The 27,039-nt window shown below is 40.2% G+C and overlaps 1 protein-coding gene across 1 annotated transcript in view; it reads left to right on the forward strand.

Annotated features, from left to right (window-relative positions):
* Nucleotides 1-3,848: 3,848 nt before the first annotated feature.
* The window catches only part of LOC150091037 (uncharacterized), a 115,808-nt gene continuing 92,617 nt past the window's right edge, over nucleotides 3,849-27,039 (forward strand). The window contains exon 1 of the mRNA XM_090380664.1: nucleotides 3,849-4,016. Coding sequence (XP_090236790.1) covers nucleotides 3,849-4,016 — 168 coding nt within the window. The remainder of the gene's footprint in view (nucleotides 4,017-27,039) is intronic.

Raw genomic sequence — 27,039 nt, forward strand, 5'->3', positions numbered from 1 at the left:
GACAAGGTCTAGGTTTCCACATTTTCAGCATATGCTTTGTTAAACTCTTGGAGATTTTAGGACCAGTTCTGAATATCCCCCCCCCCCATTTTCTTTATACATAAAACAACGATACCATTTTAACAAAATTTTCACTATAACAAAAATATTTCTAGGTCCTGGCCACTGAATTCCATTATTGTTAAGATCTTTGTAACTCTTGTTTGAGCAAAATAGTTTTGGCAAAAAAATTCAGTAGAAGTAGAAATTCACTTCTTGTCCACCTCTTGACTAAATTTACTGTTTACAACAAAAGAAGTGTTTTGCAAAAATTATGAATGGCATGGTCCAATTTGTACAAAAAAATATGGTTATCAGAGTATTCACTTGAATAAAATTATGGAAGTAGTTTTAAAATATAAAAATATGGCAAAAGAATTCACTGTAAATGCTCTACATTTTCTGCATGTTTGAATGAATCATATGCTTCATCAACTTTATGATAATAGGTTAAATAATCACACCTCCCAAACTTCCATAACTCCTTCTTCCAGCTACCCATCATGTAGTGAAGTTGTGATAAATAGTTCTTCAGTATAGAAGTTTTTTAACCACTGAGATACATTGTTTAATAATCAAACACACCTGAAATGTAACACAATGTGTTCATTACCTATCTTGTTTTATACATTATAGCCAAAGTTTTCAGACATCCCCCTATAAATATTGCCCATATTGTTGCACATTCCTGTCAGCTTGGACACACTAATATAAATCTCAGGTTTGCCTGTGCAGCAGTGATATTAGAAGTCAGTGCATGTTGTGAATCAGAACTTACTTTCAACATGGCATGGTTGTTAGATGCCACATCAGTAACCTTTCTGTGCTTGCAATTCCAACTTATTTGAACTTCCCAAATCTGCTGTGGCAAACGTTATTCAAAGATGGAATACCACGGGTGATACCCCAATGAAAAGAAAGCATCTGGACAGCCTCACAAATTTACATAATGTGTTTGGTGAGCCATAAAAGGATACTTTTATGACTCATGCTCATTGTCTACAGAAAACACCATGAAGCAGATCCAATGTAAAACTGTTTGGAGTGATATCCTTCCCAACATTTATGCTCTAAAACAGTGGCTATGAAGTGACAAATCTTTCTACACAGCATTTCATTCTGATGAATGTGTGTTGTGGAAATTTTCCTGAGGCAACTTCCTGCCAGAGTATTGTCTCGACCATGAAGCTTAGTGGAGTTGCTCTGGTATTGGCTGTTTCTTCTAGTTCAGACTGGTCTGTGGTGGTGGCGGCATCTGAAAATATTAAGTCCATGACCTATTTGGATTCTTTGGGTAATCGCATACTACCAACAATGTAGCAGTACTACAGAAATAGACTCTGTCGAGTTGGACTGGCTAGCTCAGATTAAACCTTAACCTCTTGAACATGTGGAATGAATTAGAGCACTGGATTAAGGTGTAGCCAAAATAGCCTTCCTACAGACTGGTTCTGTCTGCTGCTTTGCAGGAGGGGTGATGGATAATTCTGGTTGACACCTGCTGGAAGGTAGCAAAAAAGTATGCCCAGGAGGTGCGAGGCTCTCATACAGGCCATAGTTGACTCAACTGTGTTAAGCTCTTGAAATAAAAACCCTTTTTTGCAACTACTTGTGTGTCAGCATACATTTAATCATATAGTGTATGTGTTATACTCCTTGCCCTCTTCCATATGAATTCATTAATAAACAGGGTTTTTTTTTTTGTGAATGGCTTTGGCATAAATGCTTGTTGAAACATTGTCACTATTTTTTGTCAAGTCAGTCGCCTCTTCTTGGAAATTTAAGGTTCATTTCATTTCCTAGTTAATTTCACAAATATACGTGGTTTCAGTTCTAATGTCAATGATGTCCATTTCCACTTGCAGTCTGCCAAACCCCATGTACTTTTTCTGACAGAATTTCAGTTATTGGTTGATTCAACTACTGCTCATCTCAGTTGCCCAAATTATTCACTGTATGATTTCTTTCACCTCAAAGGTGGTACTTGTGCATATGTCCATTCCGATATTCTTTCAGAGACTTGGTAATTTGGAATCTCCTCTTTTTGATCTTCTCTGGCCTAAAATCTCTCTACCTCATTCTGTGAAATTCATCTGTTGTCTCTACCATTCTCCCTACTCCACTAATCACTTGAAGCTCTTTGACTTCCTCTCTTTGCAACTTGACTTTCTCCTATCAAACTTTCCTAACAATGAGGTAATTTTCCTTGGTGATTTTAATGTTCACAACTCCAGCTGGCTTCCGTTTTCTGGTCACACCGACCCAGCTGGTCGAGATGCTGAGGCTTTTGCAGTTACTAATGACCTTGCACAAAATGTTCATTTACCTACCAGAATACTGGACAATCCTAACCATACAGCCAACATGCTTGATCTTTTTCTCACAAACAACCCTTCTAAGTTACGGTCAAAGTGAGTGGTCCTTTAGGCACCGCAGATCACAACTTGGTGATTGAGTCTCTTCTCCAATGGAGCCTTTATCTGACGGCTATTCCGAACTTCGTGTCATTTGGCATTGCAAGAATGCAAAATGGGATGACCTGCGAGATTTTTTTCTTCTTTTCCTTGGTCAGATTACTTTTACAAAACTTCTGATGTCAACATTTGCTCAGATTGTGTCAGCGAAATCATTCTTGTAGGAATGGAATCCTTTATTCCACACTCTACTTTAAAATCATGTCCTTAGTTGATTTCTAAAACTCAGTCCTGTCTTATATCTCGCAAAAAGGATTCTTCTGCTCCTATGCTTATCTTTGGTGGCACTCTGATTTATAGCAAGTTGATATATCTCTTTTACATGTTACCCTGACTTCTAATCTCTCTTGGCACAAGCACATTACAAATATTGCTTCCTCTGCATCTAAAAAACTTGGTTTTCTCTTTTGCTCTTGGTGTTACTTTTCTTCCAAACAGCTGTTCACTCTGTACAAATTGCAAATCCACCCTACCATGGAATATTGTTCCCACATCTGGGGCAGTGCCCCCAAAACCTTTCTCAGGCTTCTTGATTCCATTCAGAAGAGGGCAGTTAGGTTAATTAATGACTCATCTCTAACAGAGTCTCTCTACTCACTGTCTCATAGACATACTGTTTTTGCTGCATGCCTTTTCTACAGATACTTCCATGGGCACTTCTGAATTGGCTTCTATTATTGCCTTCTCCATGAGTTCTTCTGAATTGGCGTCTATAATTCCCACCCTCTCTTTCAAAACAGTCCGAACATGTGCCACCACCAGCCAACATCCGTTTACTGTCCAACTTCAAACTCACAGAACCAACTTTTCATCTTCCTCGTTTGTTTATTCAACTGCTGTTTTCTGGAACAACCTTCCTTCATACGTATTTCCTGAAAATTACAGTCTACAGAAGTTCAAGTCCACTGTCAACAAATATTTTCTTTCATCTTCTCAATCTCCAACCCAAGCACGCTACTAAGTACTATAGGGTCTAATACCTCTCGTGTTTGGGGTTCTCATAAAAAAAAATTAAGTTTAGTTAATCATTTTTGATATATAATTTTCTCATTATGATGTATGGTGAATTTCAGAAATTCATCCTGGTTTACAGAACACCATGACAAAATATTGAATAATAAAAGTTTGCTATCTGTAATGTAAAACATTAAATACTGTGAACTCTCTAATCAAAAATTGATGTAAGAAATGCAATCATAAACAATGATAACCTTGAACATTCATATTATATTCATACTTATATTAAATTGTCAGTTTATTTCAGATACCAGTTTAATGTTCATTCATTCATAATTTTGAATGAACTCCAGTCTAAAGTTGAAGTCTTCTCCCATAATGTCCAGTAATGATGAGGAAGATGATAAAGGGAAAGAGAAATCACCCCTCCAGGAACTAAATTTAAATTTAAATTTATATAATTATGACAGTCCTGCTGCTCAGAATTGCCCATATGTTTTAACTAGTCCTCGCTCCTTAGAAGCATGTGCAAGAGTAGGAATTAAAGTACGTTACTTCATTTTTAATGTTACTTATTACTAAATATTATTGTTTATTGCATACAATTTAATCCTATTTATAATCCACTATAATGCTAAGAGGAAAGGTCCCATAGTTCGAACAAAAAGTAACTAGTACATATTATTTATTATATTAATATGATTAAATATGCTCCATAATCAAAATGATTTTAGCAGTGCTATGAAAAACTATGCTAATACAGTTAGAAACACATTCCAGGATGAGAAACCCAGTGTTTATTTAAAATTAGACATTTATTATCTGATTGTTATTCCATACACATCAAAATGATAATACTACATAGCAAATTTAAAAATGTTCTGTATATCTACACTTTTTGGTGTTTATTGATGAATTTGGGTATGCTGATTTTGAATATGACTTTCTGTACCAATTTATGCCTTTGATATGTGAAGAACTGCTTGCTTTTGGGTGCTTTTGAGAAACCAATTGTCTTTTGCTTCTTGAATCATGGCTCCTGCTAAATGTGCACCCATGATAAGACCTTTTTAAAAGTATTGTAGATCACGCATTTTCCCCATTCTGGTTTTGGATTATTGCAGTCAAAAACAGCCTGTGCAGTCTTTATACTCAACAAGGCAACACATCATCATCATCCCGCATCACAGTTTTCTTGGCACCTATTTGCATTTATGCTGTCTTGACTGTGCTAATACAAAGGTTTGTATTTTTTTGGCCAGTGTATGTATAATGTGGTTTAGCAAAGAGCAAAAGGCATTTCAGTGTCTGGGGAGTTTGTGCAGCCAAGGCAAAATATTGTTTCGATGAATTAAAATTGCAGAGCGATTTTAACACATCTCCTGGGTAGTTGATGCGGTTTAAACAGTGGCACGGCATTTATCAGATTGACATTCAAGGTGAAAAACTAAGTAGTGATGGACTGGCCACTCAAGAATTCACCATTGAGTTTCAAAAATTTATTGAAACCAATGAATTTGTGCCATAGCAAATTTCCAATGCTGATGAAACAGGCTTGTCATTAGTAGAGGAATATATTATGCAAGAAAACAAGCTTATACAGCATCAGCCAAAAAAAACCCCTTCCCATTTCACTGATCCATTCATTCCAAATGTTTGTCTAGTTCTGCCTTGAATTTATTTAACTTCCACCACTTTTATCAACTTCCACAACAACAGATGGAAGTCTGTTCCAGCAATCAACTACCTGCTGGCTAAAGGCAAATTTCCACACTTCTGTTCTACAACTGTCTTTCGTCAGTTTGAATCTATGCCTTCTCAGGTCTGAGCAAGAGGAAGAATCCAATCAGCATTGAGCCTGCTCAATCTATTCAAGGCTTTATACACCACAATCAGATCACCTCATGGGTGCCTGGTCTCCAGAAGCTGCAATTTACAGAACTTAAGTCTTTCTTTGTAAGAGCACCCCCTTTGTTCCCCTCAGCAGTCTTGTTGCCCTTCTCTGTACTCATTCTAGCAGCTCTACATCCTTCCTAAAATGAGGCTTCCAGACCTGTATGCAGTACTCAAGGTGTGGCCTGACCATTACCTTATACAATGGGATAATCACCTTGCTCACAAAATTCTTGTATATCATTGAGAAGACCCCATGACCTAGCAGCCTGTCTGCACTGTTCAGAAAACTTCATATCTCACTTCACAATTACCCGCAAGTCTCTTTCATTCTTCGCTACCCTGAGTGTAACACCACCCAGTTGGTACATTTCTCTGTGGTTACTGCTACCCATATGCAGTAGTTTGCATTTGTCAATGTTAAACTTCAATTGCCACTTCTCAGCCCATCTGCCCAGCTTTTCCAGATCTTTTTGCAGCAGCATACTGTCATTACTGTTATTAACAACCCTGCCAATCTTTGTGTCATCTGCTGACTTTGACATTAAGCCTGATATACCTTCATCGATATCATTAATAAATACACAAAACAATAATGGGCCCTGCACTGAACCCTGGGGGACTCCACCAATAACATTAGTCCAAATAGAACAGTGTCCATATATTATCACTCTGCTGTCTCCCACTCAACCATCCCTTTATTCATTGCAGCAACTTGCTGCAATGAATAAAGGGATGGTTGATGCCATAATGCCATACTTGCTCCAATTTGTACAGCAACAGTATCAAAAGTTTTCCTGAATCCAAGTATATGATATCAAAATTTTTTTTTTGCATCCAGTTCCTTTGTGGCCACATCATAGTATTCAATCAAATTGGTCAGACAAGACTTCCCCTTAACAAACCCATGTTTGTGTCTCAGTTATTACTGCTATCTTGTCTAGATGATCCTGTAATGCTTCTTTAACCAGGATCATATATTTGGCTGTTGATTCTTTCTTGATCTTGGCAATTTGGAGGTTAGCATCAATAGTGGATTTCTCTGCAGTGAAGCCATGTTGATTTTGTGCCTGGAATTCTTTGACTCTGTAGGAAGTCAGCAGCCTCAGCAGGAGGAGTCTCTCCAATCCTTTCCCTAGGATAGGGAGGAGTGTAATGGTGCAGTATGTATGAGCTGAACCAGGGATAGCAGAAGGATTCTTGTGGATTTACCCTCTCATTAGCATTTTTTCCAATTGGCAGGGAGGAATCTTCAAGAAAGAAGGAGTTGAAGAGGTCACAGACAAAGGTCTGGGAGCAGTGTTCCAGCTCTTTTCACCACCTTCCCTGTGATGAGTTCGAGGCCAGGAGCCTTGCCAGGTTTGATTTTACATTATGCATTACATTATTACAAATGGCATCACCCACCTCCTGGGCAGAGAAAACATTCTCCTGAGTAGTTGGAGCATAGAGCTGGTTTTCTGCTTTAGGGCATACCATTCTGGGGAATTTTGATGTGGGTCATCCTAAATTTCAAGTTGGCTAATGATCATCTCCATAGTGTCAGACCAGTTTGTGGTTTCCAAAGAATCTACTTCGGTTATTGAATTGATGATATCTGGTGTGCTGAGTTTATTTCTAATGATTTTATGTATAAGGCCCCAAGGATCTCTGTTACCCACAGTTTAAGCTTTGTGCTTCTCATGGTAGATTGCGTTTACGTACATCCTGTAAAGTGATTTAAATTCTTCACCAAGAGCAGTAATCTGTTCCTGACTGCCTGCCTGCCCTGGACCCTTTGAAGTCACTTTCTGGAGTATTTGTTTCTGGAGGGAGGTGGGTTCTAGATTCCACCATGGGATGCTCTTTTTATGGTGTTTTCTCTTTAACATGGTTGCCTGACATGCCTACTGAAGCAGGGTAGTAATAAACTTGTCCTTCTGGTTGGCTGACATGTGTGAGTAATCAGGCCAGCACTAGTCAGAAAGTTGCTTTACTGTTGTGTCTAAAGTTTCCAACTTGGCTGTCTTGATGGAAAAGCATATAGTGTCACCATAAGACAGATGATAAGATGGCTGCTCACAAGAAATATTAAAGGAAATAACCCTGTTGTTGCTAGTGGTGAGACCCTTACAAATGGTCCAGTTTGAAATCAGCTGCATCATGGCTGGAGACTGCCGTTATATTGATATTAGATTATTTCCATCATTTTTCGTGGTAAGTTTTCATAGCCTTGCTGTGCTCATCAGTGATGAAAAAGTGATATTTAAAATTTTTCCCAACAGCATCAGAGGATATTTATCTTTCAATATGTGTTCCTCTATGCAGTATATCATTGGCTGTTGCTAAAAGATTTCCAAATAGTATATGATTTTAAATTCAATTGGAGTTTTTTTTTATGTTCAAAAAGTAAACGGAATTTTTCCCATGGCTTCTATGACCGCATTGCTATAGTGATGAATTTTGGCCAATGGCCCAAGGATACTTAGCTATTAAAAAAAAAAAAAAAAAAAATTAACAGGAAAATGAAAGCAAACAACAACAAAAAAAGCAGAATTTATTGGGTAAGCCATGTACATATTTTTATTCCTGATCAAATAGCTAAAATAACATTTTTATCACAGTATAACCAAGATGGGGGTTGGGGATCAACCCATCTGCCCCCATCAAACTGAGCAGGTCTTTGTTTTTAAAATACAGTAGTTCATAAAATGTGAGAAATAAATTATATGACAGATAAAATTCCTTTTAAATACAGTGCAACCTTGATACACCACATCTCATTTTATGATGGTTTTGTGTATAATGCTATTGTGATCACATCACCCGAATGAAGTATAAAAAAATAATGCAGTTTATGGCAGAACACTGATTCTGCAATTTACATTGGCAAGTAAACTCCAATCCTCACAGTGGGAAAATTAGCTACTGTAGTGGTTTCAAAAGGTGGACCACTGGCTATTGTATTCTTTTCTGCAACATATTCACCCAATTAGACAATTAAGTTTTCAAACACAGAGCTTATCTGAGAGTAATTGCTGTAGATATTCAATTTTTTGGCAATCTTACCTCAACTAGAGATGCAATAAAAAATAGTGTAGTTAAGTGAAACATTTCTTTTTGATTTAGTAATTGCGCACAGGAAACTCATGAAAGTAAACATTTTGATCTCAGGGGTGAGATAAGAACTAGCTACCACATTTGTCATTCGCAATATATTCAGTTATAAATTTTTGTAAATAACAGCACTTGACGTCCTTTTCAAAGCTATAAAATCATGTCAAATGGAAAATACTGCTAGAGGCATAATGCAAAATGTGTTCAGGAATGCATTAATTTCATAACTTAAGGGGTACGTGTTAGACAAAAATGAAGCTTTTTTTTTTTGTTATGTCATGGGAACGTTTTTTTTTTTTTAAGTTAACACTTTATATTGCAATTGTTGGTTAAATTTTATGTAGCTCTGTGTTTGCACGTTATGAAAGGGATTTCGGACACCACCAAAATCCAAGAAGCCTCTGGTTCCATGGCTTCTGGATAAGAGGGATGGTATTGTATCTAAATTAAATTCAGTGTACTGATAGTTTGTTCATTTGCTTTAAGTTAACTGACAACAGTAGTTCAAAATCTAAGCTAACAACTGTAACTAGTTATATATGCCTAAGCATATTTGTGTATGATTCCCACTTCTTTTTACATAGGTTTAGAATCCTGATGACTCTGTGGTTTCTTACTGATTAATTTAAAGATTACTTTTTTTTTTCTGCTCTAATATGACAACATATAAATGGGGGACCCCATCAAGCCCTCAGCTGCCCAACTCAATGCCAGAGCTCACTCTTGTGCATCAGGCAACACAGTGGCAATTGTCAGGAATGAATTGAAATGAGCAGCAGCCTGGAAAGCAAGGTGCTGGGGATTTCGAGGACTGCTGGGAGGCATCATGGAACAAGTAAATACATGGGTTGTGTTAGGGTAACTAAGAAAAAGAATAGGTTTATGTATACTTGCATGTATTACTTGCATCATAGTAGGAGTATAGTAAATAAATTTGATGAATTTGAGTTGCTGGTGAAGACATCAAATGCAGATATTGTTGGGATATCAGAGACGGGGTGCCACACAGTTATAAGGAATGCAGAATTAGAATTTTGGGAGAACAATGTGTACAAAAAAGATAGAGAGGAGAGAAAAAGAGGAGGGGTCATGCTGCTAGTTAAGAAAAACATAAAATACAAGGAAGTACATCAAGTTGACATGGGTGGGTAGTGCAGTGTTGAGTCAGTTTGGTGTGATATAAGCACTGGGAAAGCAAAGTTGAGAGTAGGAGTGCATTATAGGCCTAATGACTCTGATGAGTACAGTGAACAACTCAACAGAGAAATAGTGGACCAGTAAATCAAATTGTCTTATAATGGGGGATTTTAACTTCCCGGTTATTGACTGTAACTTGAGGGTTGGTCATTCACACACTAGCAAGACTGTTGTGAATTTATTGGATGATGGTTTTCTACAGCAACATGTTTGAGAGGCAACCAGAGGGAGTGATACTCTAGATCTGATTATCAGCATTAATAATTCATGCAATAAGAATCTGCAGATAAAGGAACCACTAGGTGGCAAAGATCACAGTGTACTGATGTGGGATTTACTTAAAGAAGTAACTACCACCAGGGGTAAAGGAAATTGTTTTTGATTTCATAAAGGTGACTACAGTGGTCTCAGGCAGTTTTTAAATTCTATACAGTGGCACCAACCGATAATGTTGCCAACAGCAAATTCTAAACGGGAAGCATTCAAGCAATTAATCTTGGAAGCTACTACTCTTTTCATACCAACTAAGAAATATTAGAAATATTGTTCAAGGTTTAGGCCTAAATGGATGCCAGATGAACTAATGAGACTTGTGGCAGAGAAGAAAAATGCATGGGATGCATATAAATTATCAGGAGACAGAGATGGCTATGGTGGATATAAGATAATCTGTAATTAAGTTACAAAGGAGATTAGGCAAGCAAAGTCAGATTACGAGAAATCTTTGGCAAATAAAAGATGTTTATCAAACTCTGGCAAGGAACTAAATGATTCTTTAATAATTGAGACCAAAGTGGAGGAGAAATTTGTGAAGTTAAACATAAGAAAGGCACCTGGGGTGGATGGGATCTATCCAGTTATATAAAATGAGGTAGCAAAGGAAGTAAGCAGGCCATTAGCCATGATTATGAGGGCATCCTTGGAATCAGAGGAGGTTCCCACAGACTGGAGATGTACAGATGTTTCCCCAATTCACAAAGGAGGATCGAAAGGTGACAGGAGTAATTACAGAACTGTGAGTTTAACTTCTGTTTCAGGGAAAATAATGGAGTCACTGATTAAAGAAGCACTACAAGATCATCTAGGCAAGGCTTGCAGTTATAGTTCACACACAGCATGGGTTTGTTAAGGGGAAGTCTTGTCTGGCCAATTTGATTGGATTCTATGATGTGGTCACAAAGGAACCGGATGCAAAAATTAATTTTGATATCATATACTTGGAGTTTAGGAAATCTTTTGTTGGAGTAGTGTAATATTAAGGGCAAGTTGCTACAATGGGATAAAAGGGTGGTTGAGTGGGAGAAGACAGTGATACTCAATGGACATTGCTTTTCATGGACTAATGTTATTAGTGGAGTTCCCCAGGGATCCGTGTTGGGTTCATTGTTGTTTTCTGTATTTATCAATGATATTGATGAAGGTATATTAGGCTTAATGTCCCAGTTTGCAGATGATATAAAGATTGGTAAGGTTGTTAATGACAGTAAGGACAGTACGCTACTGCAACAGATTCTAGAAATGTTGAGCAGATAGGCTGAGGGGTGACAACTGAAGTTTAACATTGACAAATTCAAAGTATTGCATATGGGTAGCAGTAACCCTAGAGAAATGTACCAAACTATGAGGTGTTACTCTCAGAGTAGTGGAGAATGAAAGAGACCTGGGGGTAATTGTGCAGTAAAATATGTTTTCTGAGCAGTGCAGACAGGTGCATCAAGAGTACTCATGGAGTCTTGTTAATGATAAATAGGAATTTTGCTAGCAGGGATAAGGAGGTGATTATCCCCTTGTATAAGGCACTGGTCAGGCCACACTTTGAATACTGTATACAGGTCTGGAATCCTCATTTTAGGAAAGATGTTGAGCTAATAGAATGAGTACAGAGAAGGGCAATGAGATTAGTGAGTGGAACAAAGTGTTGCCATTACAAAGATAGGTTTAAGTTCTGCAAATTGCAGCATCTGGAGATTGGGCATCTGCGATGTGATCTGATTGAGGTGTATAAGGCCTTGAATGGTTTGAGCAAGCTCAATGCTGATGGGATTGTTCCTCTTGCTCAGATTACTCACCTGTGGGGTATAAATTCAAATTAAGGAAAGGCGGTTGTAGAATAGATGTGCAGAAATTTGCCTTTAGCCAACAGGTGGTTGATTGCTGGAACAAACTTCCATCTGTCGTTGTGGAAGTTGACAACTTAAATAAATTCATGGCCGAAGTAGACAAATGTTTGGAGTGAATGAATGGGTGAAACAGGAAGCTTTTTTTCCGGCTAATGCTAAATAAGCTTGCTTTCTTGCATCATATGCCTCTATAATGCTAATGCTATTTTTATAATCAGTTAAACTCTGAAATAAATAGCTTAATATACAAAAGACCTTGTAAAGAAAAGAATTAAGTATATTGAAATTCATAAGGAATTTCATAATTTTACAAACATAACTCATAAGACACAGATAATATATAAAGATAGCATTTCCTTTTGGTTTGTCCGAGGCAGTAGCTACAATAAAACATTAACTTTCAGAATCCTTCTAATGGATTCTGAAAGTTATGTTCCCTAAGAATTTGTTAAGAATAAAGGGTCAACCCATAGAGTTTTCATGCAAATTAAGGTAGGTCAGGCAAATCTGAGTTTTGTTCAACAGTTGTAACTTTCTACATCAAAAAAACGAATTCAAGACTTTTAAGATATGGTGTTCATTTCTAGAACATGTTCTAGACCATAGACCACCATATATATATATATATATTATATGTCCACATACTTTTTTTGATTTTTAAAAGGGCCCATACATCTCAGTAGTTTGTGAACCACTGCCTTAAATTCTTAGTATGAGCACAAATATTACCAATGTTTAATCATAATATGATAGGCACCATGAAACCTTTGTAAATCACAGGTCAACTGGTAAACTAAAATAATTAATGCAATGACCACCAATTTATGTGTGTTAAACTTCTAAACAACTAAAGAAAAAAATCCAAATAATCAAGTATGACACTTGGATGCTACAGAAATTGCTAGACTCACATGAAGAATATTTACATAATTGTTCACAAGTTTGACAGTATCATGAAATGTCCATGAGATTCCAACATTAGGCAGACCTAATTTAGTTGTTTTTTTAAACTAATAAGAACAGAATAAAGGAAAGCTTACAGGAAAATTCCGAAAAATATTAGGGAACTCTTTCTTTCTCACTAGAAATTTCCAGGACTAGTTTAAGGAGGAGGTTTTGGTGCCATTAGCAATGAGAACTAGTATAGCTTTCAGAAAAGCCTCATTTGATATAACATAATCAAAAACCTCCTAAACAGTTCATTGCACACTGGCACCGTGGAAATGAATCAGTGAGTTCTGAATGAAATAATGCTAGAACTTCATGCAAATGATAGCATGAAATCAAGATGCCTCATTTTTCCTAAGAAGGACAAATCAAAAAGAGACAAGCATTAGTCCATTGTTTAAAAAAAAAACAGTCAGACCAGTCTTCTCTAACTATAATGGAACTGCAGAGGCCTATGCAGCAATTCTCTTGTCCAAATTAATCCCATAGATGTATGACTGCTTCCCAAGTTTATAAATTACAATGTTCCAACAAGATAAAAATTTGGAATCTCCTGCTCATGGAGGATTAGCAGTTACTGTCAAATCTACTAGACCTATTGCAGTAGGAATACCAAAAGGAATATCAATAACCCTTGCATCTATTATATTTCACTATTTCATCCATGCTCCAATGCTGAACTTGAAAAAGTTATGCATCTCCCACCCCTCCTATCTGTCTTTTTGGTGATTTCAGTAGTCCCCATCCATTGTGATGATTCTCTACTCAGACTCCAGGGGCAATATATATATATATCAAGGAATGCTAGCTGAATATATCCTTTCCTCTTTAACCACCATTTATTTTTGCCTTAGCTAAACCAGGCAGAGATCATTACTTGGTTGAAAATTACAGGCTAACATCTCTTTTAAGCTGTTTAGTTAAAATTTTTGGGATGACACCTACACACATACAGCTTATTTGGATTGCTACCTAATTGGCTTATTTGAATGCTACAATTACAGAATCTCATAACAAATCATCAATATGGTTTTCGTAAAAAAATTTGCCCTAGTTAGAATCTACTTAGCAAAGTTGAATCTAATATATGCTATACCATTGTCATGAAGCAACATCTAGTCATGGTCAATGTTGACATTGGAAAGGCCTTTGACTCTATGTGGCACTATGGTATTATCAGTGTTGTAACTAGAAAAAGTGGGCCCCAATGCAAAGTTTGTGGGTCCCCCCCCCCAAGAAAATATTTGTTTTGATAAAAATCAAAAATTCTTAAAAACTGCCCTGGAAGCAGCAGCTATGCTAATACCATTTCACCTCTAGTCACTGCAATTTGGCTTGTGTTGTTCAGCTAGCTAACAATAAACATGCTTTGTGTGAAAAAAATTATTTTCATAGACATGGTAAATTTTTTATTATAAACATAACTAAAAAACTTATCTATGGCTAAGTAGCCATCTACCTCAAATAATTTAAAATTTCCTTTAATCACATCTATCTACACTGCAATTTCAGGAGGAAGGGGTCCCTGCAGAGACCAATATCCAAAACAATTTGATTTGCATTTACAGTCAAAAACATGATAAAAGATTGCTAAATAAATGTTGAAACTTAAATGTGGACAACTTTTCCATCTCCCTTCAGTTGAAAAGCATGAATACTATTGAACTGCATCTCCAACTTGCCATACCAGAAGAGAATTCTACAACTCATGCAGTGGCTAAAAATTAGCAGAAGAGAAACGTACTACCATTCACTTTGTGAGTGACATGCATTCCACCGTGATCCTGAATTATAGTTAAGCAATACCTCAGTCCCACTTGTTAATACTTCCTGATTTATCGAGCTGATATTAGACAACACCAGAATTTCTAAGCTCCTGTCACTCATCTCCATCAATTCTGATCCTGGAGAGATTGTGCAAGGCTCGTGGGGAAGAATTTTTCTCAATGTAGTCTGTGCAGGAGAAACTGCTTCTTCAGAGATGGGATATGCTTAAATAGAAAGGGTGAAAGAATATTTGCTGATGCTATTGAGTGTTAAGTGGGTCAGAAAACTGCTAGCTTGGTGGGGGAGATGCACAGACTAATAGATTAACAATGGCTGCAAGCAGAGGTGAAAGTGATTCTTGCACTGATTATATTAGAATGAGCAACAGCCCAGAAAGCAGAGTGCTAGGGATTTCAAGGACTGTTGTCAGTCATCATGAAACAAGCAAATACATGGACTCTTTTTGGGTAACTAAGAGTAAGAACAGATGCATGTATACTTGCAGGTACACCAGTGCTACAAGCATAGTAGATGAATTTGAAGTGCTGGTCAAGAAATCAAATCAGACATTGTTCAGGTATCAGGGATGTGATGTCACTAAGATATAATGGATGAAGAATTCACATATGGGGAGTACAATGTGTGCAGAAAGGATAGAAGAGAGGGAGAGGTTATGTTCTTAGTTAAGAAGCACATAATTGACTGGCCACCCATGTCATTTAGATCATCTAATGCAGTGATCTAAATGAGATGGGTGGCCAGTGCAATGTAGAGTCAGTTTGGTGTGACATAAGTACTGGGAAAGCAAAAATGAGAGTAGGAGTATTTTATGGGCCTATTTACTCTGATGAGTACAACGAACAACTGTACAGAGAAAGAGTGAGCTAGTAAATCAGAATGTCTTATAATGGGAGATTTTAACTTTCCAGATGTTGAATGGACTTGTGGGTCACTTGCACACCAGCAAGATTTTTGTGGATTTAGTGGATGGTTGTTTTCTACAGTAGAATTTTAGAGAAGCAACAAGAGGGAGTAATACTCTTGATCTGATTATCAGCAGTGATTATTCATGCATTAAGAATCTGCGGATAAAAGAACCACTATATGGCAGTGATCACAGTGTATTGATATGGAATTTACTTAGAGCTGTACCTACAATCACAGGTAAAAGAAAGAGGTTTGCTTTCGTAAAGGTGACTACAGTGGTCACAAAGAGTTTTTAAATTCTGTAGAGTGGGACCAACTGATGATGATTATAAATGGAAGCATTCAGGGAATTGATCATAGCTACTAAGCTTTTTGTACCAACTAAGAAATACTCTTCAAGGTATAGGCCTAAACAGGTGTCAGATGAATTAAGGAGACTCGTGATAGAGAAGAAAAATGAAAGGAATGCATATTAACTTTAATGCATATTAACTCACCAGATATGAGCTTGGTACACCCAGGATCCTGAGCTGGATATCATCATTCTTCTCTTTCTTGGTGATTCTACTTCTGACTCTCTCTCTCTCTCTCTCTCTCAGAATTTTTTTTTTTTTTGACTGGTGCAGCATAATCTTCAGGCTTCCTTGCACCGTATGGCTGATAATAATAATAATAATAAATTATCAGGTGACAGAAGACTATGGTAGACATAAACTGGTCTGTAATCGATCACAATGGCGGTTAGACAAGCGAAGGAAGATTATGAGAAATCTTTGGCAAAGAATGTAAAGAAAAAATAGCAAATATTTCATTACTTATGTAAACACTACCAGGAAGGGGATGAATCAGATTGGTCCATTTGATATTGATGGTTTGACTGTGAATGATAATGCTCGGGTTGCTGACAAATTGAATGAGTATTTTGCTTCTACATTCACACATGAGGAATTCTTTAGGGAAGTGGAGACCAGAAGTTTATTAAACTCTGTGAGCTAAATGATTTTGCAATATATGAGAGCAAAGTGGAAGAGAAATTGTTGAAGCTAAACAAGGAAAGCACCTGGGGTAGATTGAATCTAACCAATTATATTAAGAGAGGCAACGAAGGAAATAATCAAATCCTTAGCCATAATGATGAGAGCATCCTTGGATTTGGGGGTTGCCCCTCCACACTGGATATGTCTGAATGCATCCCCAATTCATGGGGCTCAAAGAGTGACTTGAGTAACTACCGATCTGTTGTTTTAAGTTCTGCTCCAGGGAAAATAATGGAGCCACTGATTAAAGAAGTAATGCAAGATCATCTAGAGAAGGCTGCAATTATAATTCAGACAAATCATCAAATTTGTTAAGGGGTAATCTTGTCTGACCAGTTTTATTGAATACTATGATGTGGTCCCAGAGTAACTGGATGCAAAAAAATAATTTTGATATCATATACTTGGATTTCAAGTATATGATATCAAAATACTCTTTGATACTGTTGCACATAACAGACCGCTGTACAGATTGGAGCAGTGTGGCATTAAGGGCAAATTACTACTATAGATAAAGGGTTAGTTGACTGGGAGAAGACAAGAGTGGTTAACAATGGGCTCTGCTCTTCTTGGACTAATATTATTAACAGATTTCCCCAGCATTCAGTGCTGGGCTTATTGTTGTTTTCTGTATTTATTAATGGTATTGATGAAGGCATATCAAATTTAATGTTTAAGTTTGCAGATGATAGAAATATTGTCTGGTTGGTTAATGGCAGTAATGACAGTATGCTACTGCAGCAGGATCTAAAAAGTTAGACAGATGGGCTGAGAAATGGCAACTGAAGCTTAACATTGACAAATTATACAGATGGGCTGAGAAATGGCAACAGAAGTTTAACGTTGACAAATGCCAAGTGCTGCTTATGCATAGCACTAACCCCGGAGTAACGTACCAACTGTGTTGTACTACACCCAAGGCAATGTAAAATAAAGACCTCAGGGTGATGATGCAGTTAGATATGAAGTTCTCTGAGCAGTGCAGTCAGGCAGGAAGGACAGCTCTTGAGGTTTTGTCAGTGTTATACAGGAATTTTTGTAGCAGGAATAAGGAGGTGATTATCCCATTGTATAAGGCAATTGTCCGACTACATCTTGAATACTGCATACAGTATGGAGGCCTCATTTTAAAAAGGATGTAGAGCTGCTGGAACGAGTAGCGAGAAAAATAATGAGATTTGTGAATGGAACAAGGCGGTGCTCTTACCAAGAAAGGCTTCAGTTCTGAAATTGCAGTGTATGGAGACTAAACACTAGCGAGGTAATCTGATTGAGGTGTTTGAGTAAGCTCAATGTTGATGGAATTCTTCATCTTGCACAGACCACACATACACATGGGGCACACAAATTCAAATTATGTAAGGACAGTTGCAGAATAGATTGTAGTGAAGTTTGCCTTTAGGCCAGCAGGCGGTTGATCATTGGAACATATTTTCTTCTATTGTTGTGGAAGTTGATAGTTTAAATAAATTCAAGGAAGAACTAGACAGACTATTGGAGGGAATGGATAAATGAAATGGAAAGTTTAATGTTTTTCTGGTTTTTTTTTTTTTTTTGTTTTTGGCTGATGCTGTATAATCTTGTTTTCCTGCATCATATGCTACTGCTAATGCTAATGATTTTCTTGTATACTACTTGGTCAAGAGGAATATTTACAATGACTAAATGTTATTCAACACAGTGCTTTGAGAACTTCCCTGGAAGCTTTCAAGGCTTCTCACATTCAAAGCCTTTACATTGACACTAGAACTGCCAGCTAACAAAAATACCTGAAACCGCTATTGCTAATCATTTTGACTGCAATGCATAAAATATACTTTTAATTTGTGTTTTCAGTATTTTATTATAAACATTGATATAATGTAACTGGCAACAGTACATTGTGTTGTTGCTTATGGTAATAAACATAAAAATAATATTTCTGATAGCAAAAATTTGAAAATAAACTGGTTTAAAAATTACTTTGCACATTTTAAACAAATCACATTTTTTTCAACAGTTCTGTACACATTTTGCATACATAGTTTTTACATATTGTGCACATTTATGTATTTTGTTTGCGTTGTATTGCCTAATTTGGGATTGATGCATTTTGAGAGGTTTGATATGGCTGCTGTTGTTACTGGTTTCAGCTGCTGCTTTCTGTGAATCTGTATATTCTTTTCTGAGTTCTTCAGCTAGATTCAATATAAAATCACTTTACTTCATAACTTTCCCTGACACTTGTTTATAAATAATCCAAGCGTTAATTATTTTTTGTTGAATATTTTTTTTTACCTATTTAGTCTAAAACATAAACCATGTACTTTTTTTCATTGTAATATGAAACTAAGTATGTAATTATTTAATTCTTCGAAGGCTTCTCATTTAGAATTCGCTGTTTTTAACATCTTCAGTTGATCCTATTGTATAGAATTTAAAAACTGTCTGAGACCACTGTAGTCACCTTTATGAAAGCAAAACCCCTTCCCTTTACTCTTGATGGTAGTTACATCTTTAAGTAAATCCCACATCAGTAAACTGTGATCACTGTCACATAGTGGTTCGCCGACCGGTCTAGCCAGGTGGGTAAAGTGTCTGCCTGGCAACCCTAAAGTGTAAAGTGTGTTTAGGGTCGAGCGGCACCAGGGGTTTCCCCCATCTCGGCGTAGTTTACATTGTGGGTGAACTGGAAAAGCCAGAGATTTAAAAGTGTGTGGATATTGTACATGTGTAGCATTGTGTACCGTTGTTCTTCTGTGTTCTTCTGGTCGTTTAGCCGCCAGACCTCTACTGAGGCCCGACGTTGCCCCACTTTTGCCCCGTGGAGGCAGACCAGATACCCACTAGTATATAGTTCACTCTGCCAGGTCCTGCCACCTAATTTCCTGAGATTTCAGTGGCTAGGACCTAAAAAAAAGGAAAAAAAAAAAAAAAAAAAGATCGCATACGCGTCGCGGGAAGTGCTAGGGAGAAGTCCAGAATGTTCGGCGAAATTAATTTAGATTGGTCACTTTAGATTGTGTGGGGTGTGTTCACGTTGCTGTCAGATAGAGTGGGGAGAAGGCTGAAGACTGAGGGGGGGGAGATAGATAGAAATATGGAGTCGAAAGGGAAGGCAACTCCAGTTTACAGTGGGGCATGCCCATGCCCCACCAGAGGGAAAAAGGGATGGAAGAAGGGAGAGGAGACAGCAAAACCATCTCCTCCCCCTCCCACGCAGGGAGAGGGAAAAATAGTAGGCCAGTCAAGGGGACTGGCCCAGATCGCCAATAGGGCATGGATGCAAGAGGCCACAGGCCAGGTGCCGAGGCAACAGAGTTGTGCCATCCGCGAACCCAGCGAGGGTGTTTCCATCCAAGGTTTTGGTTTAGGTTTGGTAATGATTATGTGAGTTCTGATTACGTATACACTCATGGGATACAAGTCCCATCCGTTGTTCAGCGAGTTTGTCCTCGTCGGTGGTGACTCTGTCCATAGATCGGCAAGTAGGAAATCCGGACAGTCAGCCAGGATTTTGGTGGCGGTCCATGCAGGTTATGTCATTCGCTGGTTCAGTTCTCTCATAGGATCAATGTCCCGTCCATGGATCAATATTCAGTTTCAGTATGTATGCTGTTTTATTCTGGTTGTTCTGGGTTTGGTGGCATAGGTAGAGTCTGTCGTCTTGCAAATGAGCACTGTGCAAAGTTAGTGAGGGCATTGTAGGTTGCCTTGTCTTCTAGTAGGTGGTGCTCTTGGTTTTTAGGGTTGAAGCAGACTCGTGTGATGAAGTGACCCCGAAGATCTTCATACAACTCACACTCGTGCAGCAGGTGGTCCCAGGTTTCAAGGGAGCCACACGCACATGCTGGGTTATCTGTTAGTCCGAAGAGGTTAAGCTTATAGCAGATGGCTCCATGTCCAGTGAGAAGGTAGGTGACATGGAGACCAGGGCAGAGCCATGTGGGATATTTTGGGTATACTCATTGCAAGTTTGGGAGGAACCTTCGGGTGACATCTCCTTTGTCAGACATCGTCCACCGTTGTTGCCATATTGATGTTAAGTAGGTTTGCAGCCTGTACTTTTCAGCTTTACAGTTATTTGCCGGGTTCGTGGTGTGGTCCTGGAAGGTTGTGGCTTTGCCGCATCTGAGTTGCTGAAGTATGCTGGTGCGAGTCACCTCAAGATCAAGAGGGAGAGCACCCGTGATCACTTGTAGTGCGTGGGTAGAGACTGTCTTGCATGCTCAGGTGAGGGTCAATAAGATGGGTCTATGTATAATATCCAGTCGTCTGCGGTTTACCACTGTTGAGGCTTTGTGGAACCAGACACCGGAGGCATATGTGATTGCTGGAATAATGGCTGCTTTATAAAGGATCGCAAGGGTGCGCCTTTATAGCCCCCAGTCGCGACGTGTGACTCTCGCAGGCATGCCAGCATATTTTTTCATCTTAGCCTGCATATATTTTAGATGTGGGGTGAAAGATAGATTACGGTCCACGATAACACCCAGATACTTTAGTTCTGTGGCTAGCTGAATTGTTCTATTGTTGATTCTTATTTGCGGCAGTCTAGTTGGGGTTAGGTAGCCCTTAAGTAAGATGGATTTGGTCTTGGTGGCTGATATGGTGAGTCGATGCCTTTCCTTCCATTCTCGCAGGGTGGTTACTGCTGCATTCGTGAGAGTTTCTAGTTGGGCTCTTGAATCTGCAGTAAGGGTTAGGGACAGGTCATCTGCATACTACACTGTGGTACTACACTGACAGTGGTAGAGAATGAAAGGGACTTGGGGGTGGTTGTGCAGGCAGATATGAAGTTCTCTGAGCAGTGCAGACGGGCTGCAAGAGTAGCTCATGGAGTATTGTCAATGATATACAGGAATTTTTCCAGCAGGGATAAGGAGGTGATTATTCCATTGTATAAGGCGATGGTCAGGCCACACCTAGAGTACTGTATACAGGTCTGGAGGCCTCATTTCAAGAAGGATGTAGAGCTGCTGGAACGAGTACAGAGAAGGGCAACAAGATTAGTGAATGGAACAAAGGGGTGCTCTTACGAAGAAAGGCTTAAGTTTTGCAAATTACAATGTCTGGAGACTAGGCACCAGCGAGGTGATCTGATAGAGGTGTATAAAGCCTTGAATGGTTTAAGCATGCTCAATGCTGATGGGATTCTTCCTCTAGCTCAGAAAAATCACCTGAGAGGGCATAAATTCAAATTGAGGAAAGACAGATGTAGGATAGATGTGCGGAAATTTGCCTTTAGCCAGCGGGTGGTTGGTTGGTGGAACAGACTTCCATCCCTTGTGGTGGAGGTTGATAGCCTAAATAAGTTTAAGGCTCAGCTGGACAGGTATTTTGAACGAACAGAGGGGTGAAGTGGAAGTGGGTTTTTTTTTTTTTTTTTTTGGCTGATGCTGCATAAGCTTGCTTTCTTGCATCAAATGCCTCTACTAATGCTAATGCATATGCCAATGCCTGTACGCCCCCTAAGTCGAGGGAGAGGAACTCGTCCAGTACACAGGTCCACAGGAGAGGTCCTAAGACAGAGCCCTGCAGGCATCCCCAGTGTATTTGTCGGTCAACCTTGCAATAGGGGGCCTGTACCAGGACCCGTCAGTTGGTCAAATAGCTTCTTACGCAACATAGAGGTTTGTCGGCAGTTGGGCAGCCCTGAGTCTTGCGAGGACGCTCGGCCACCAAAGGGCGCCGAACGCCCCCGCAAAGTCAATAGAGATGAGGAGAAAGTATTTTTGTCGACAGCTCTCCGCCATGTTAAGGATGGATTCCAGTGCGTCGACGGTGGAATTTCCTGGCTTAAATCCAAATTGTTTGTTGGCTGTTAAGCTAGCAGTGGTATAGTGCACTTTAATCCTCTGTCTGAGCAGCTGCTCCAGTACTTTGCTGAGCACAGACAGTAGGGCAATTGGTCGATAGGAGTCTGGTTTATGCTGTGGTTTGGATGGATTTTTTAGGATCAATTTGATGTTTGCCACTTTCCAGTCGAGAGGGAAACCGCCTGAATGGAGACAGTGGTTGTAAAGATCCAGGAGCAGGTCTGGGGTGTATTCAGCCACTTTCCTAATCAGCTCTGGCTCAAGCATATCTAGCCCTGGAGTTTTCCTATTTCTTATCTTGCTTATGGCAGTTTGTAGTTCTGGGTGGGTAAAAGGCTCTTCCGTTCTGGGGGATTTGTATACTTCATTGGCCTGGCATAGCAGTTGCTGTTCAGGAGTGTTGTTGCCTTCGATTGTTTTGAAAGTGGCGTCTAGTATGTTATTAACTGTGTCATGCCAGTTGTTGGTCATGACACCTTGTGGTGTTACGGTGGAAGGGGTTACCCCCCCCAGGCAGCTTATTTGTGGTTATCCGGTAGATAATGCTCCAGGGATCAGAGTTGCCGACAGTAGAAACCAGATGCTACCAGGATAGCTTTTTCCGCTGCCTGATCATCGCAGTATAGGTGTTCCTGGCCTCCCTGTACTGTTGCCTGAGAGTATCCGTCTCAAGGGGTGGCCAGGTCCGTCTGCTTCTTTGAAAGGTGCGTCTCTTCTCGTTCATTGCTCTTCTAAGCTGGTCGAGCTCTTGCGACCACCACGGGACAGCTCCCGGCTGGGAGGTCCTCCTCCTAATTGATTCATTAGCTGCGTTGACTATGGAATTGGTTACAGCGCGTTGATGTTGGTCAGGGGTCTGTTTCTGGAGCTGGTTGGATGACAGGTTGTGTGCATTTCTGGTGATCGCCTCTTTGAATTTACTCCAGTCTGCTTTATTGACAGCATATCTTTCCTGCTTGTAGCTGTTTATCTGGATTTGATGGAGTGACCTATGCATAGTGAAGGTGATGGACCTGTGGTCGGAAGTAGTCCAATCCTCTTGCACCATCCAATCGTTGAGGTGACGAGCTAGACACCTAGTGGCCATGGTGGCATCCAGGGTGGCCTCCCAGAGTGTCGAACTAAATGTGGGAAGATTGTTGGTGCGATTGATGACGACAAAGCTGCTGTTGGCTAGGAACTCCTCCATCTGCTGTCCGTTTATAGAGCCTCTACGCTCCTGGGTCTCGCTGTGCCATAGAGGTGAACGACAGTTCAGGTCGGCTGATATGAGGATCTTAGCTCCTGTTAGTTCAGTTTGCACTTTGTGTAGATATTGGATGTATGGGAGGATGTCAGCCCCCGGACGACAGTACAAGGAGATGACGTAAAGTTCTCCTAGGAAACAAACGATGTGTGCACAAGATGCCCACTCGTGGCACAGGTGCGAGATCCTGGTGACGGTTATGTTCGGGTTTCTTACAATGACAGCAGCCCATGGGGTTGCTCCATCCACCTGAACGATCTTATAGCTGAGTAGGTACCCCCGGACAGCCCCAGCGCAGGTGTAGGGTTCTTGCAGCAGGAGGATGTCTAGGTTTTCTTCTTCGGCCTTTTGCCTTATCTTTCCCGCTACGGCAATTGCTCGCTGAGCGTTGAGTTGGAGGAATTTAATGCAAGTGGTGTTATAACTTTTAGGCAGAGGCCCCATAATGAATTCTTAATTGTTGGGCGCTTCTTGCTTTAATATATACCGGGCATTTATTATCTCTGACTGAATGTGTGTGTGGGGGAGTGTTTGCCACTTGCAGTTTGCACAGGCTGGGTCTCTTTCTTTATTTGGGCAGCTTGCGTAGTTGTGCCCCTTCTCAGCACAGTGCCCACAGGTAGGCTCCTGCTGGACGCACGTGTGGGTGGTGTGGCCAAATCGGCAGCACCGGAAGCACTTTGGGACCGCGATGTGTTCCCTGAAGCGGTGGGAGCTCCTGTTTATATATATTCTCTCTTGTTTTGTTATCACCCTCCATGCCTCGGGGGCCAGTCCGACCACCCAGTGTATTGAGCTGCCATTCCCGCTCTTGGTTTGGTGTTTAGGCACTAGTAGACTTGCGTGGTCTCTGTCTGGTAGGTGTTGTTGGAGGTTTCTTGTGTATATCTCCTCGCAGATGGAAGTGGGGGTCAGATCCGGGTCTATGCCGAATATAACAATTGTGAGGGGCCTTTTTCTCTAGGCAGCTCAGCAGAGAGCCCGAGCATCGGTATCTTGGCATTATTTATGATCAAGTTGGCATCGTCTTTTGTTTCCGTCTCAATTATTACCCCAGTATTACGCGTTTTCCTGATGGCTCTAATCTTGGCTGTTTTGAATTCTTGCGTCAGAGAGTCAATGACTTTCTTTTTGACCTGTTCGCTAGTTTTAAGAGTGTCAGTAGTGGTTGGCTTAAGAACCACAAGATGTGGTGTAGGGAACAGCGTCTTCCTGGGTGCGGACTTGGTGTTGGTGGTGTTTGTGATAGCCTTTGTTGTTGCAGGTTGATTCCTCAGCGCATCAGAATATGTTGGGGCACGCTGTGGCATTTGACTTGCCCCGCATTCCATATAGGCCTGTAGCCGGGTGGTTGCTTTCTCTTTGTTAAGATGTTCATCATGTAGGATTGTCTCCATCTTGTGGAAGATTGTGACAGTCTCAGATCTGAGTGCTGCTGACACTACTCTATTTGAGTTTTCTTTGAAAATGTTCTCAAGTGCGGTTTTGAGGAAGAGCGTCTTTTCAAATATATTACCCTCTGGAATGGCAGGGTCAAGGGGTGAGTCCTGCTGTTTGTCTTTTTTCGGGTCTTTTTGTGATGCAGCTATTTCAGGCTGTTCCTTAGTCTCTGTCTGGGAACGTGTTTCCCGCCCAAACTTGGGGATCAGCTGATTGCGAATTTTCCGCTTGTTGAGTTGGGATCCAGAACGGGGATCCTCCTTTTCGTCCTGGGGTTCCACAATAACAGGGTCGTTACTCTGGCCCTGGGGATCATTGTGTTTTCCTATTCTTTCCTCCATTTAACGAAATTCGGATAACCGGTACAGTTCGGATTATCGGGTGTATGATAGGATAATAAACCCAAAGGTGTAAAGTGTGTTCGTGTCAAACGGCACCAGGGGTTTCCCCCATCTCCGCGTGGTTTTCTTTGTGGGTGTAACAGATCACTGTTAAGGCCAGAGATTTAAAAGTGTATGGGATTTGGAAGTATTGTGTTGTGTATCGTTGTTCCTCTGGCCATTTAGCCGCTAGACCCCTGCAGGGGCCCAACGTTGCCCACACTCAGCCCCGTGGAGGCAGACCAGGTACACCTAGCATAATTATTTACTCTGGCAGGCCCTGCCACCTAATTTCCTGAGATTTCAGTAGCTAGGACCCAAAAAAAAAAAAAAAAAAAAAAAAAAAAAAAAAATAGTAATAATAAAAAAAAATAAATAAAAATAATAATAATAACGCGATTTTAAGGGGTGGTTCGCTAATGAGGTTAAGTTTCGGAATTGATGCACGATTTGGCTGTTATAGTTTGGAAGTTTAAGTTTTTGTCGTGTGGGGCATACACTGTGATGTATAGAGAGAGAGAGAGAGTGGGGGGAAAGACTGAAGACTGGAGGGGAAAGACAGAAGTATGAGGCCAATAGGGTAGACGACCCCAGATATCAGTTTGGCATGCCCATGCCGCACCAGGAGAAGTAAATGGGGGGGGACGGTCCCGGCCCCTCCCACTGCCAGGATATGGAGAGAAAGTGGGCCAGACAAGGTGTCCAACCCAGATCGCCAAAAGGCGAGGCAACAGCATAGCTGCAGTCACAGTCATGGTTTTTTGGATGTTCAGTTCAGTGTCACTTCAGGTAGGTCACAGTCTTGGTTCAGTCTCACTTGTCTCGTGTTCATCTTATGGGATCAGGAAGAGGAGTGATGACTCTGGTCAGTTTGTAGTACTGTTTTGATGTCAATTCAGGTAGTCATATTCGTTGAGAGCATCAGTCCTGGCCATTTGCACCAGGTTATGAATGGAGAGTTATTTTTGTTGGTAATTTCTTCTGATCAGTTGTAGTCATGCGGTATGTTCATGCTGTAGTCTTGAATGTCTCCTCCTTGGTTAGTTTCAATGGAGTTCTTCTATTTAGATGTTTCCATACTGTTGCGGATAGCGATTTCTGTTCTCCTTCTGTTAAAGATGTCCTGGGCGTAGCGGCTGAACGCGGTGTACTCGTCTTCCGAATCCAGGAGGTGATGCTCATTGTCTTTTGGTACAAACTTTATACTGGTGATGAGTACTGATCTTTGTTCCTCATAGCATTCACATTTGTGCATGATATGTTGCCACGTCTCCATATTGCCACAGGTGCAAGTTGGGTCCTCGGTCAGTCCGAATGCATTCAGTTTTGCGTTAAAGGGCCCATGGCCCATCAGGAGGAAGGTGGTGTTCAGTCCTGGGTAGAACCATTTGGGAGCTTTTGGATAGGTCTTGTCTACGTAGGGTATAAATTTCCGTGTGACTTCACCCTTGGTCGTCGCTTGCCATCTCCTCTGCCAAGTTTCTTTCAGGTGTTCCATGATTTTCTGTTTTTCCATTCTGTGGTTGTTTGTAGGGTCCAGTGTAAAAGTGTCAAACGTGGTTGGTGTTCCCTTCGCCAGGTAGTACATCAACCCACATCTCGCCACCTCCAGGTCCAGAGGGAGAGTTCCCGCCAGGACCTGCAGCGCACAGGTACTCACCGTGTTACACGCCCTGGTGATGGTGAGGAGTGTTTTTCGCTGTATTGTATCGAGGATTCT

This window comes from Mastigoproctus giganteus, chromosome 1 (assembly GCF_048544385.1).
Source record: "Mastigoproctus giganteus isolate SK-2022 chromosome 1, ASM4854438v1, whole genome shotgun sequence".
Lineage (NCBI taxonomy): Eukaryota > Metazoa > Arthropoda > Arachnida > Uropygi > Thelyphonidae > Mastigoproctus > Mastigoproctus giganteus.